The sequence below is a fragment of the Haemaphysalis longicornis genome, unplaced genomic scaffold, assembly GCF_048455015.1.
Source record: "Haemaphysalis longicornis isolate Haplotype H1 unplaced genomic scaffold, Haemaphysalis longicornis Haplotype H1 scaffold_1, whole genome shotgun sequence".
NCBI lineage: Eukaryota > Metazoa > Arthropoda > Arachnida > Ixodida > Ixodidae > Haemaphysalis > Haemaphysalis longicornis.
This window is the reverse complement of record NW_027526203.1, coordinates 215,427,403-215,438,283: the sequence shown is the minus strand read 5'-3', so window position 1 is coordinate 215,438,283 and position 10,881 is coordinate 215,427,403. Positions and strand designations below refer to the sequence as shown.

At 47.6% G+C, this 10,881-nt stretch overlaps 1 protein-coding gene across 1 annotated transcript in view; it reads left to right on the top strand.

The window, feature by feature from the left end:
- The first annotated feature begins 138 nt into the window (after positions 1-138).
- The window catches only part of Megf8 (multiple EGF like domains 8), a 286,005-nt gene continuing 275,262 nt past the window's right edge, over positions 139-10,881 (top strand). The window contains exons 1-2 of the mRNA XM_077673228.1: positions 139-551; positions 7,629-7,943. Of these exons, the coding sequence (XP_077529354.1) occupies positions 7,742-7,943 (202 nt within the window). The 5' untranslated portion in view covers positions 139-551; positions 7,629-7,741. The remainder of the gene's footprint in view (positions 552-7,628; positions 7,944-10,881) is intronic.

Genomic DNA, 10,881 nt, shown 5'->3' with positions numbered 1-10,881 from the left:
AAAAAAAAGTAACTTAAAGGCTTGAGTGCTTATAATTTATTCTACATCTTATTCTGAAATTTAAAAAGAACAGCGCCGATAACTGAGACTTCCCATCACTGCTATCATCCGTGTCAGTTCCGCTGGTTCCTCTTGCTAGGTTTTTGTTATGATGTTGTTACTTCACTTTTTACTCTGTGGCTGTGCGTGTGTTGTAGGAAACTGCAATGACATTCGCTTTGTTATTGCGGTTCGGTCGAGCCCGGCGATTGTGGGCTGTGTGACAAGAAAAGTCGGGCGACAACTCGTGCACGTACCAGCGAATGGTGATTGCTAGTGATCGGTCCGTCTTCGCTCCAAAGCGAGTGTCTCCGACGGATGCCTTTATTTTTTCTTTCTCACTGTCAGCTGTGCTGTACCCAAACACCGTGACCTTGCGAAGCCCAGAATTATTTGAAAGCTCCGGTTATGGTAACTTTCGATGATCGTAGATTTCCCTGAACCGCCACTGGATGCACTGGACGAAGCGCATCGCTGGAGCGGGGCATCGCAATATGGGTCGCTGTCATCTGGTGCGTAACTGTTCTTGAACTAGTTGGCGGTTTTGACATGTTCTGGGAGCAGATCGCCGCAGAGGGTTACCTACCTTATGCAGCACAAATTCATTGCTCACTCTTCGCTTGATGTGCGCGGCTAACTTCCGCGTGCGAGAAAAACAACCGAAGAAAAGTTCGCGAACTTCCGGCCGCGGTTTGCTCGTAATTGAGCGCATGTAGTCGAGCTTCTTGCCCCCTACAAAGTCAACGCTGTATGCGTCAGTTTAAAAACAAAGTGAATCGAAGTTGTTACAGTTTGAAGGCGTGGGAATTCGTCCGCGCGGGGATGCATGTGTACGGTCGAGGTAAAAATAACTGGGAGTCGGAACTCGCGCAGATTTACAATTTCTTTGTCCAAGTAGCTGCGTATGCAGGCGCTAATGGCTCGTGTGCCTTTTTTGGTAGCGTTTTGTGCAGCCGGTTTGACCTGAAAGATACGTTTAGAATGCGCTTAGCACAGCGTCGGACGTTTTTCCCAGCTAGGCACTTTCTAATCTGTGTAGTGCCTCAGAGGTAAGGCTGCCGCAGCTTGAACTACCGTCACTCGGGGGCGAGAAAAACGAAGTAATGTGTGGTAAGCGGGCGTCATTTGAACGGTTAGGTAATGCCACAACCTGCGCGTCCAAATGCCAAGTCGCCAACAACGTGTAAAATAGCTGCCATGCCAAAGTTCTCTACTCCTGTGCGGCGGTCCTGACGGTTCGCCTGTCATTAGCGGTATTCTTCTGCAAGTGGTACACCTTATTGAAAAATTGTAAAAGCAAAATGCTACTTAGTTTCAAGAATTTCGCTGCTTTGAAGCTTTGTATAGCAGATCATTTAATAACTATCCATGACATCTGGGTCAATTAGCAAATCACTCACAAACAAATGACTATCGTGCCACTTGTTTTTACTTGGATTGGGGTGCGGCTCTGTCTCACTACATTGGTGCTGGACGGGATGTGCTTTTTCATAGCAGATAGGTCGTCAAATGCTATGCAAAGTGTAAAGGCCTGTTCACACTTGCGACGAAGCGGCTCGACTTCTGTCGCTTTCGTCACCTGGTGATCACTTTTGTCGTTTGGTCTCTACCAATTTTTGTCGCCATGACAGAAATCGCATCACTTCTTCACAAGCACGGGTGTTAATACACCTAGAATAGACGATTGGGCGATTTGGTACACTGTGCCTAATGACAGCACAAGAAAAGAAAAGGGTACAAATACAGTGCTCTTACAGCACCGCGTTTGTGCCTTCTCTTCTTGTGTCATGTTTTTTTGGGCTGTGCTTGTGCCTTCATTTCTTGTGTTGTGTTTTTGTAATGTACCTCCAAGGGCATTAGTATAAGTTAAGTCCTGGAGTCGCAGTTCTTTGTGAAGGCGCACCACTATTGAGCATTATTCTTGCACTTGCAGCTTCGTGAGCTGTGCTATAGTAGCATAACTGGGGGAAAAATGCTTGAGCTAGCATTACAGCAGTGGCTTCTGGGCTGACCTATAGTTAATAAGCAACCTCTCGCTTGGTGTGGGCTGTGGCAGGGCAGGTTTTATCTGCATGAGCATACACTAAAAATTGTCATGGGAAAACAAAACTGTTTGAGCCTGCGGGCTGACAGATGAATTGTTGTGATACAAAGAATTGAACAACATCTGATTTGCTCGCAGATATTTAAAAACAAAAGACAGGCCAGCGGCAAGGAGAGACAACCCAACTTCATGGTTTACAGCTACCCTTAAACGTCTGCAGAAATGTACATTGCTTGGAACACTGACTGAGGAAGACAAGATGCCATGAACTGAAATGTTCACAGTAAAATTTTAGTGCAAAATTACATGTTCTGAAGCATATCTCAATTCGTTTTGGTGAAACGAGAGAGATGAAAAAAAACATCGCGCCAATCCACCCCGTGAATGTGGTTGGAAAGCAAAGCTGCAAATGGCACACATAACGATTACCTATGCGACGTCACTTAAATTCACTCACATCGCTCTACAAATAGTAAAACCAGAGAAAAGTGAAATGCACTTAACCACACCATTTATTACTTCAAAGAGATATTCTTGGTAAGGTTAAATCAATGCATGGTGCATGAATGGTCTTTGGTCGAGTTGTATTGCTGTAGCACAAGATTGGAAACGTCTTTTATAAATTTAAAGCTCCAACCCGGTGTTACACGATCTGACTTCTCCGTCTCTGCACCGCGGACGGAGGTGACAAGATTTGCGGCAGAGAAGGAGGAGGAAGAAATACTGTTCAGATTTCTGAACGGCCTAGAGTGCAGCCCTGGGGAGTGATTTCTTCTTCTGTGGGGCCCATATGCAGTCCGCGCGGCCTGTGTTCTGTCCACCCGCTGAAGCTGGGTAGGTAGAGAGGGCCTGGATAGCAGCATCTCTCATTGCTCTTGTTGGGTAGTTGACGGAAAGGGAGGAGGGTGCTCAGGGCTAAAGTCGAACACCCCGATTACGGGGCGGAGTGTTCCTACTTCTGAGCAAAATTTACATTCAGCGTCGTAGCGATTTGGATGCATTAATTGAAGACGCGTAGGCTGTGGGAAGGAGCCCGGATTGTATGAGCCCTAGAATAGTTTGTTGTTATCTGGAAAGGTCAGGATAAGGCGAAGGTACGGTCTGTTTCAGAAGGCGATAATGCTGGGTTATCTCCCTGAATGTGACAAGCGGTGACTGTTCTCGTGCAGCTCCATAGCACGGAAGGTAAAAGCGCAGGCTTACCCGCCGCGGTGGCTCAGTGGCTAAGGTGTTGCGCTGCTGAGCACGAGGTCGCGGGTTCGATTCCCAGCCGCGGCGGCCGCTTTTCTGATGGAGGCGAAAAGCAAAAACACCCGTGTGAACGAGATTTCGGCGCACATTAAAGATCCCCAGGTGGTCAAAATTAATCCGGAGCCCTCCACTACGGCGCGCCTCATCGCCTGCGTTGCGTCGGCGCGTTAAACGCCCACAATCAATCAAAAGCGCAGGCTTGTTGGGTGAGCGTATTTGTTACCCTCCATTGAAGCGTGAGGGGGTGTCCAGATGAGCTGAATGGAACCGTTTGGAGAGTGGTTTTTTAGCACGCAAAGTGCAGGTGAGGACACCCAACCCGACTGGTAATTCCAGTAGACTTGCTGGGAATCGGTGACTACCCTCCGAACCCCTGGTTGAGTGAGAGCCTGGGTGATGGCTGCCTCTTCGGCTGCCGTCATTTCTTGGGTCCTAAGCGAGGTACATGCAAGGAGGTTGGTTCTGGAGGTAGCCACGATGATGGCGTATTGCTGCCCTCAAAGTTTGGAGGCGTCTGTGTTAAACAACTGCATGATCCCCATCGAGGGTGGTGTTTAGCGCTTGAGCCCGTGCTTTTCGGTGACCCTCGTCATGTGAGGGGCTCATATTTCTAAGCAAAGGGAGCATCTTTAGTTTTAGTCGCCAAGAGTCTGTGAGTACGTCAAGCGGAGTGACATTCTGGGTTGCCCAGCCAATCTGGTGAAGCATGCGGTTACCCCCCGCACTTCTGAGTCGGACCTTCTGGTTAGAAAGATGGCCTTCTATCAGCTCTTACACCGTGTTGCGGAGCCCCGTGCTAAGCAGCCTGTGTGTGGATGCACTCATGAGAAGACCAATGGCCTGCTCGACCGCCTTTCTAAGCATTATATAAAGCATCTCTATGTCTTCCTTGTTCAGAGGAAGACACGGGGTTGACGTAAGTAACTCTCGAGAGGACAAAAGCTTCAATTTATCGAACGGTACCGGATTCCTTTAGGCCACACTTCTTGGTGGCAACTCGCCTGATCATGTGTATGATTTGATTAATGCTGTTTTTGAGGCGCTGCAGGGAGACGACACTCTTGGTGTTAGCCTCGAGATGTAGGCCCAGTATCTTGATGCTGGGGCTTGGAGTGATGGCCTGGCCATCAAGGAGTATTTGAATGTATTCCTTGATTTGGCGTGAGGGTGGACGACAAGGAGCTGTGATTTTTTACGTGAACACTGGAGGCCACAGGCTTTAGCACATTGCTGTACTAGAAGTGCGATTCCATGCATTGGTGTGAGCTTCCTTTAATTTTTGTAACTCTTAGCCAATGAGCAAAGTGTGCACAGGGCCGCTAGATGGGCATTAGTGGTCGCGTGACGCTTTCACGTGGCATTCAGCGAAAACGCAGGGGGTAAACCCATAGATGTGCTTGGTGAGTACACCACCTGTCTTCCCCGTCTTCGCGTGGCCTCGTAGCTAAATTGGTAAGACAACGGGCTCTCGTTTGTTAGTCTATTAGTTCCGGGTTCGATTCCGGGCGGTGCCAGCACATTCTTTTATTTGTTCGCTGGAGTTTTCTGGTGACACCAACGGTCGTGAAAGTACCCTTGGGGGGTAGAGGTAAAAAGCTTTGCTTTAAAACAACACACATCTTGTTTTTTTTTTTGGTCCAGAATAAGAAAGTGATATGCATGCCCATGTCCCACTATAGTTGCATCACTATAAAAATATAGTGTATGCCTCAAGAAGTCAGTTTATTGCTTACTGAGGCAATTAGTCTCGTGGTTGGTCTGTCTCTTCTTGGTGTCCTGTCTTTTGTGCTAGTTGATCTATTATGAAAATGAGTTGTTTACTCCGAGTGTTGGAAGTAACTGGTCTTGCTTTTTGAGGTGCTGGAGTTGTGCGAGTTCAGTGCATGTTAGTGTGGTGAACTTTTTTAGGTGGGACAAACAGGCTTGCAGCTGGGCTTTAGCCAATGTTTATTTGGAAAAGTAGTGGTAGTAGCTCTACATGGCAGCACCTAGAAAGGTTGGGAGGTCATCTTCCTCGAGCCACCCCATTGAAAGTCATCATAAGATGAGCTGCATAATAAAACGGGACATCTACGCAGTAACCAACCAAAACACATGTAAACCTAACTGACATGAATAGTAAACTGAGGGAGAAAAGTTATACTCGCAAGCTATAAAGCTAATAAAGGCCGCACCACATTTCTACAATCCTAGCCTGTGCTGGTATGAGCTAAAAAGAGTGAGACATATGAGCACTAAATCTAATTACAGACAGTACAGTGGGGCTCCACAGGCTTACAGAAATGAAGTAAGCTTTCACAGGTGGGCATGGGGCAATGCATGAGGCATCTGCGGTGCCTTGAAAAAGTCTCTTAGCACTGAGAGACTACTAGCACAACCCTTTCGGTACTAGCACAAGGCTAGTACCGAAAGCGTTTCTCCAGTCAGAGCAGTGCATTGTTTAAGGCTGTCACTTCTGCTGCAAGGTGCCTTCGTTCTTGCACGTCTTGTGGATAGCATAACAGCGCATTGGAGACGTTTCTGGCCGGTACCACAGGCACTCACCCTGAATAATAGTTCCTTATTCCCTTGTTCCAGGAAGCTGGTCAACACTGTTTCACCTGTTTTTGTTTTTTGTTTTTTTAACAGTGAAGCTGTTTACTTCTAGCCCCTGTATGCATGCCCTGCATGCGTTCCCCGGTAGCATGCATTTCCGGCATGCTACCTGAGCCGGGAAATGTCCATGCGCAAAAAATGTGATAGGCAGTAAGGTTGCGGCAAGAAGGTTTCATAGGAGAAATTCCGTAGCATGGGCTTAAAGAGCTGGCTGCACACGCCCGTACACCGCAGGTGAAGAGTGTGGAAAAAAACAGCAGCAACCAAACGAGCAAACATGCAAGCAGCGAAATTCACCACTATTGTCAACTCTCCCATCATACAGTGGCAGGAATGAGCAGTAACCTGATGCGAAGGAAGCAGAATGAAACATTTGAAAGCGTTAAGGCAGATTGCAAAGCAAAGTGCCTCAGGCAGCAAGGCGGAAGCAAGGTGTCTGGTGCTTCACCGCACAGTCATGCTTTCACGTTCATAATCCGTAAGAACTGCTTAGCTGTCCTCGATCTTTTTGTTTTTGAGAATGTGTGCAACCCAGTGAAACCGAAACAGCATCACTGGGTTATCTGCCATCGCATGAATGGTCCAGCTGTGGAATTTTCTTTTTATGGATATTAATCAGCTTGAAGGGGTACCTAAAGCTGTATTTCAAGGGAAACTTTCTCACAATGATGCATTGATCTAACAGGGAAGAACAGTGGCCATTAGATTTGCAGGGGCAGCAGTAGTTCTGGCATTCGGCTTTAGTGGCAATAGACAGAGTGCACTCTGTGGACCGACAAGCAAATTGCAGCTTTGGAGGATTTCAGAAGCGTTAGTTTAAGCGGCATTTTTAACAGCATTAGTATAAAAGTGTAGTATAGTTTTGAAGAATAGCCTTGCTTCTCTAGAGAACCACACTAACACTTACCAAGAGCCATGAGCTGTGGTAAGTAGCACTAGGAAAGGGGTTAATTTGTGCTTCATACTGGATTTCATGAAAGAACGGAAAAAGGGAACACTGGAACAGCAGACGTCCCGACGGTCAAGTGCAAAGTTCCAACTCGCTTTATTGGACATTGAGTTCGCAAGAAACGATGTCACACTGTAGAAAATAACTTGGGACTGACATGAAAGAATGTTTCTAAAAATATCAAAAACTGTCAATCACTACTTGTGCATCCATGATTAGGCATTTGGGGAGTTCAAGACCCCAGGAAATGTGCACTACTCGTGGCTGTTCATGATGAATTGCACCTCTACCCCGTACAGGTTAATTGAAGGAGTGCCGACGCTTGGCAGGTCTGTGCATGATGCCGCATTGTAGGCCCCCCAATTTTCTTCGGTGTTCTTTATTCTTGACATTTGCAATATTGTAGTTCAGTCAGAATATGAAAATTTCGGAGGTGTCGTGCACAAACCGTCTGGGCGTCAGCACCCCTTCAATAACCTTGCAGCAAACAGAGCGCATTGTTCGCACTCGTATTTTCAAAGCATCTTCCATTTCAGTGTTCCTTGCCATTCCTCTATCAGTAACAGGTTGGTGCGGTTTGTCCAGCTTGAGCTGAGACCCGCCTTTTTCATCTGGCTGATGCGGGGATGCCTGCAATGGAAACGGGGCGCATGGCCCCAGTGCGGCAAACGAGTTTATGTAACAGCGCTTTTCCTGCTAGTACCCTCTGCTTACGAGTGGCACGTAATCAGCGGCCATTCCTGATCGCAGGGCCACCAGTGGCTCGATGGTGACCGTGAAGGGGAAGACCCTTGGCACCGGCTGGGCCACCCCAGCCGTCGTGAGCCAAGCTCGTCCATTGGGTGGCCAAAATGAGCTAGGCCATGGCCAGTTGGGTGCTGCCCAGTGGAGCTGGGTCACTGCCATTGCTCCTGCTGCTGGTGTGGTGCGTTCAGGGCCCAGTGGCCGGCAAGCCGTCGGACACGTGCAACCGCCACCGTAAGATCCTCACAGCGCCCTGGGGCATCATCACCGACGGCAACGACAACTACCGCAATGACTCGCACTGCGAGTGGCTCATCCGAGGTGGGTCGCCAGATTGGTCGGTGTTTCCAGTAACGATTGGCGCATGCTTGACCTGATTGGGCTGCCACTCCTGATGGACCATCTGAGTTGCAAAAATATGGCACCAAAAAGCACTAATGTGCGGGCTGTTCATCCTTGGGTCGTCATTTTCTGCTTTTCCTTACACAGTTGGTAACTCCAGGCCACTTGACCTGCAGGGGGCTGCCCATCTTCAGAGGCATTTGGGGGCTGATTTGTGGGGTGTGCACCTAGACAGCAGCAGCAGCTGTTGTATCGGTGTGTTAAAAGGTCATGAGAAGCCTGTCATTTGCCCCAGAAGGACCATGGCATTGACTAGCAGTCTCACTCGGGCATCAGTGCCTTGTCACTCCACAAGGAATGGTGTGAATTCCCCCTAAATAATATCTATGTATAAATTAAATCGTAGTCGAGTGGCGAAAAAAGGGTACTTTGCTGCACAGATATTTTTTTCATAGTTTCAAAGTTTGAGCACAATTTCTAGCTAGATATCGGCACTCTATGGCTAATAGGGAGCAAAAGGAGCTAGTATGCGCAAAATTTCCTGGAAAACTAATCAAGTTTTACCATTATTTGCAGCATAACTCACAAACTATTGCACTTATATAAAAACTGATTACAGATTTGGAATCAGGAGGAGAAAACTACACCAGTAGTCCGATTTCTGAAGCTCTAAGTTGAATAACAACAAAAAAGTGTTTTCGAGGAGCGTCTCCCCTTAAGAGGGTTCAGCAGTGCCGGCCTCCCATAGACAATTCATGGACACTTTCAGAAGTCATAGCGCACCTAATATTTGGCCTAGCCTCATGCGGTTAGTATCACATTTTTCCGCTTTCAAAAACGGGGAGAATGTTGCAGACAGATTTTTCATCTACTTCCTTGATTTTTTTACAAACGAGTAAGGAATGCAAACGAGTAAGGAATGAGTAAGGATGCAGCGATGGCGTAGAGGTAGAACACCCGCCTCGCGTGCAGAAGGACCGTGGTTCGAATCCCGGTGCCGGACAATTCCCACCGGATTAAACAAAAAAAAATCCGCGTATTGATGGAATTGCACAAAGGGGCTTGGGGTGCGGCTTGACCCCGGCGACCATTGCCGGTAATGCACTGCCTCACCAGAGCAGGATTGGCCACCCTGGTGTAGTAACGGCCACAACCTCCCATGAATACGCCAACTAACCCTCGGCCCTCAGTCCCCAGTGGCTGCGAAGCAACTGACCACGGCGGCGGTCAGACCTCTGACACAGCAGAGGGTGCTAAGAATCCCTGGATCCGGACAGGCCGCCAATGGAATCTGAACCTGGCAACGTTTAACGTGCGAACCTTATCTAGCGAAGCAAGTCTCGAGGTGTTGTTCGAGGAATTAGAGGGCATTAAATGGGATGTAATAGGGCTTAGCGAGGTTAGGAGGGCAGGCGAAGCCTTTACTGTGCTGAAAAATGGACACGTCCTATGTTACCGTGGTCTAGAGGACAGAAGAGAACTGGGAGTGGGATTTCTAGTTAATAAAAGCATAGCTGGCAACATAGACGAATACTATAGCATTAACGAAAGGGCAGCAGGTGTTGTAATTAGGCTCAATAAGAGGTACAAGCTCAAGGTGGTGCAGGGCTACGCGCCCACATCCAGCCACGAAGACCAAGTAGTGGAACGCCTCTATGAAGATGTGGAATCGGCAATGGCTAAAGTAAAAACGCAGTATACTGTAGTTATGGGGGACTTCAATGCTAAAGTAGGCAAGAATCAGGCTGGAGACAAGGCAGTTGGGAACTATGGTCTGGGCTGTAGAAATAGCAGGGGGGACCTACTAGTTGAGTTTGCAGAACGGAATAACCTACGCATAATGAATACCTTCTTCTGTAAACGGGAGAGTCGGAAGTGGACCTGGAGGAGCCCGAATGGGGAGCACAAAAATGAAATAGACTTCATATTATGCGATAACCCTGGCGTCGTGCAGGATGTGGAAGTGCTCGGAAGGGTAAGGTGTAGTGACCACCGTATGGTAAGATCTCGAATTAGGCTAGAGTTGAGGAGGGACCACAACAAGCTAGTACGAAAGAAGCCGATAAATGATCAAACAGTAAGACGTAACGTAGAAGAATTCAGGATCGCGCTGCAGAACCGATATTCCGCCCTTAACGAGGAAGCTGAGCTTACGACACAGGAAGCCAGCGACAATCTTACACGCATTCTCACGGAGTGTGCAGTAGAAGTCGGGGGCACTATGGCTAGACAGGATACTGGTAAACCTTCACAGGAGACAAAAGATCTAATCAGGAAACGGCAAACCATAAGAATCTCTACCGCAGCTGACAGAATAGAACTAGCAGAGCTCTCGAAGTTAATCAATAAGCACAAGACAGCTGACATACAGAAGTATAATATGGAGAGGATCGAATACGCTGTAAAGAACGGAGGTAGCCTGAAAGCAGTAAAGAGACGTCTTGGCGTGGGGAAAAATCAGATGTATGCACTTAAGGATAAGCAAGGCAATGTCATCACAAATAGGGATAAAATAGTCACAGTGGCCAAGGAGTTCTATAGGGATCTGTACAGTAGCCGGGACATACAACATAATGCCGAACGAGACAGTAGTTCAGAGAAGATAGACATCCCACCAGTAATGACCGAAGAAGTAAGGAAGGCTTTGAAAGAAATGAAAGGGGGCAAAGCACCTGGTGAAGATCAGATAACAGCAGACCTCTTGAAGGATGGCGGAGAAATTGTACTTGAAAAACTGACAAACCTGTATACACAATGCCTAATGACCGCAATGGTACCGGAATCTTGGAAGAATGCGAACATCATCCTAATCCATAAGAAAGGCGACATGAAGGACTTGAAAAATTATAGGCCGATCAGCTTACTGTCAGTCGTCTACAAGGTATTTACCAAGGTAATCGCCAACCGAATCTCTGCA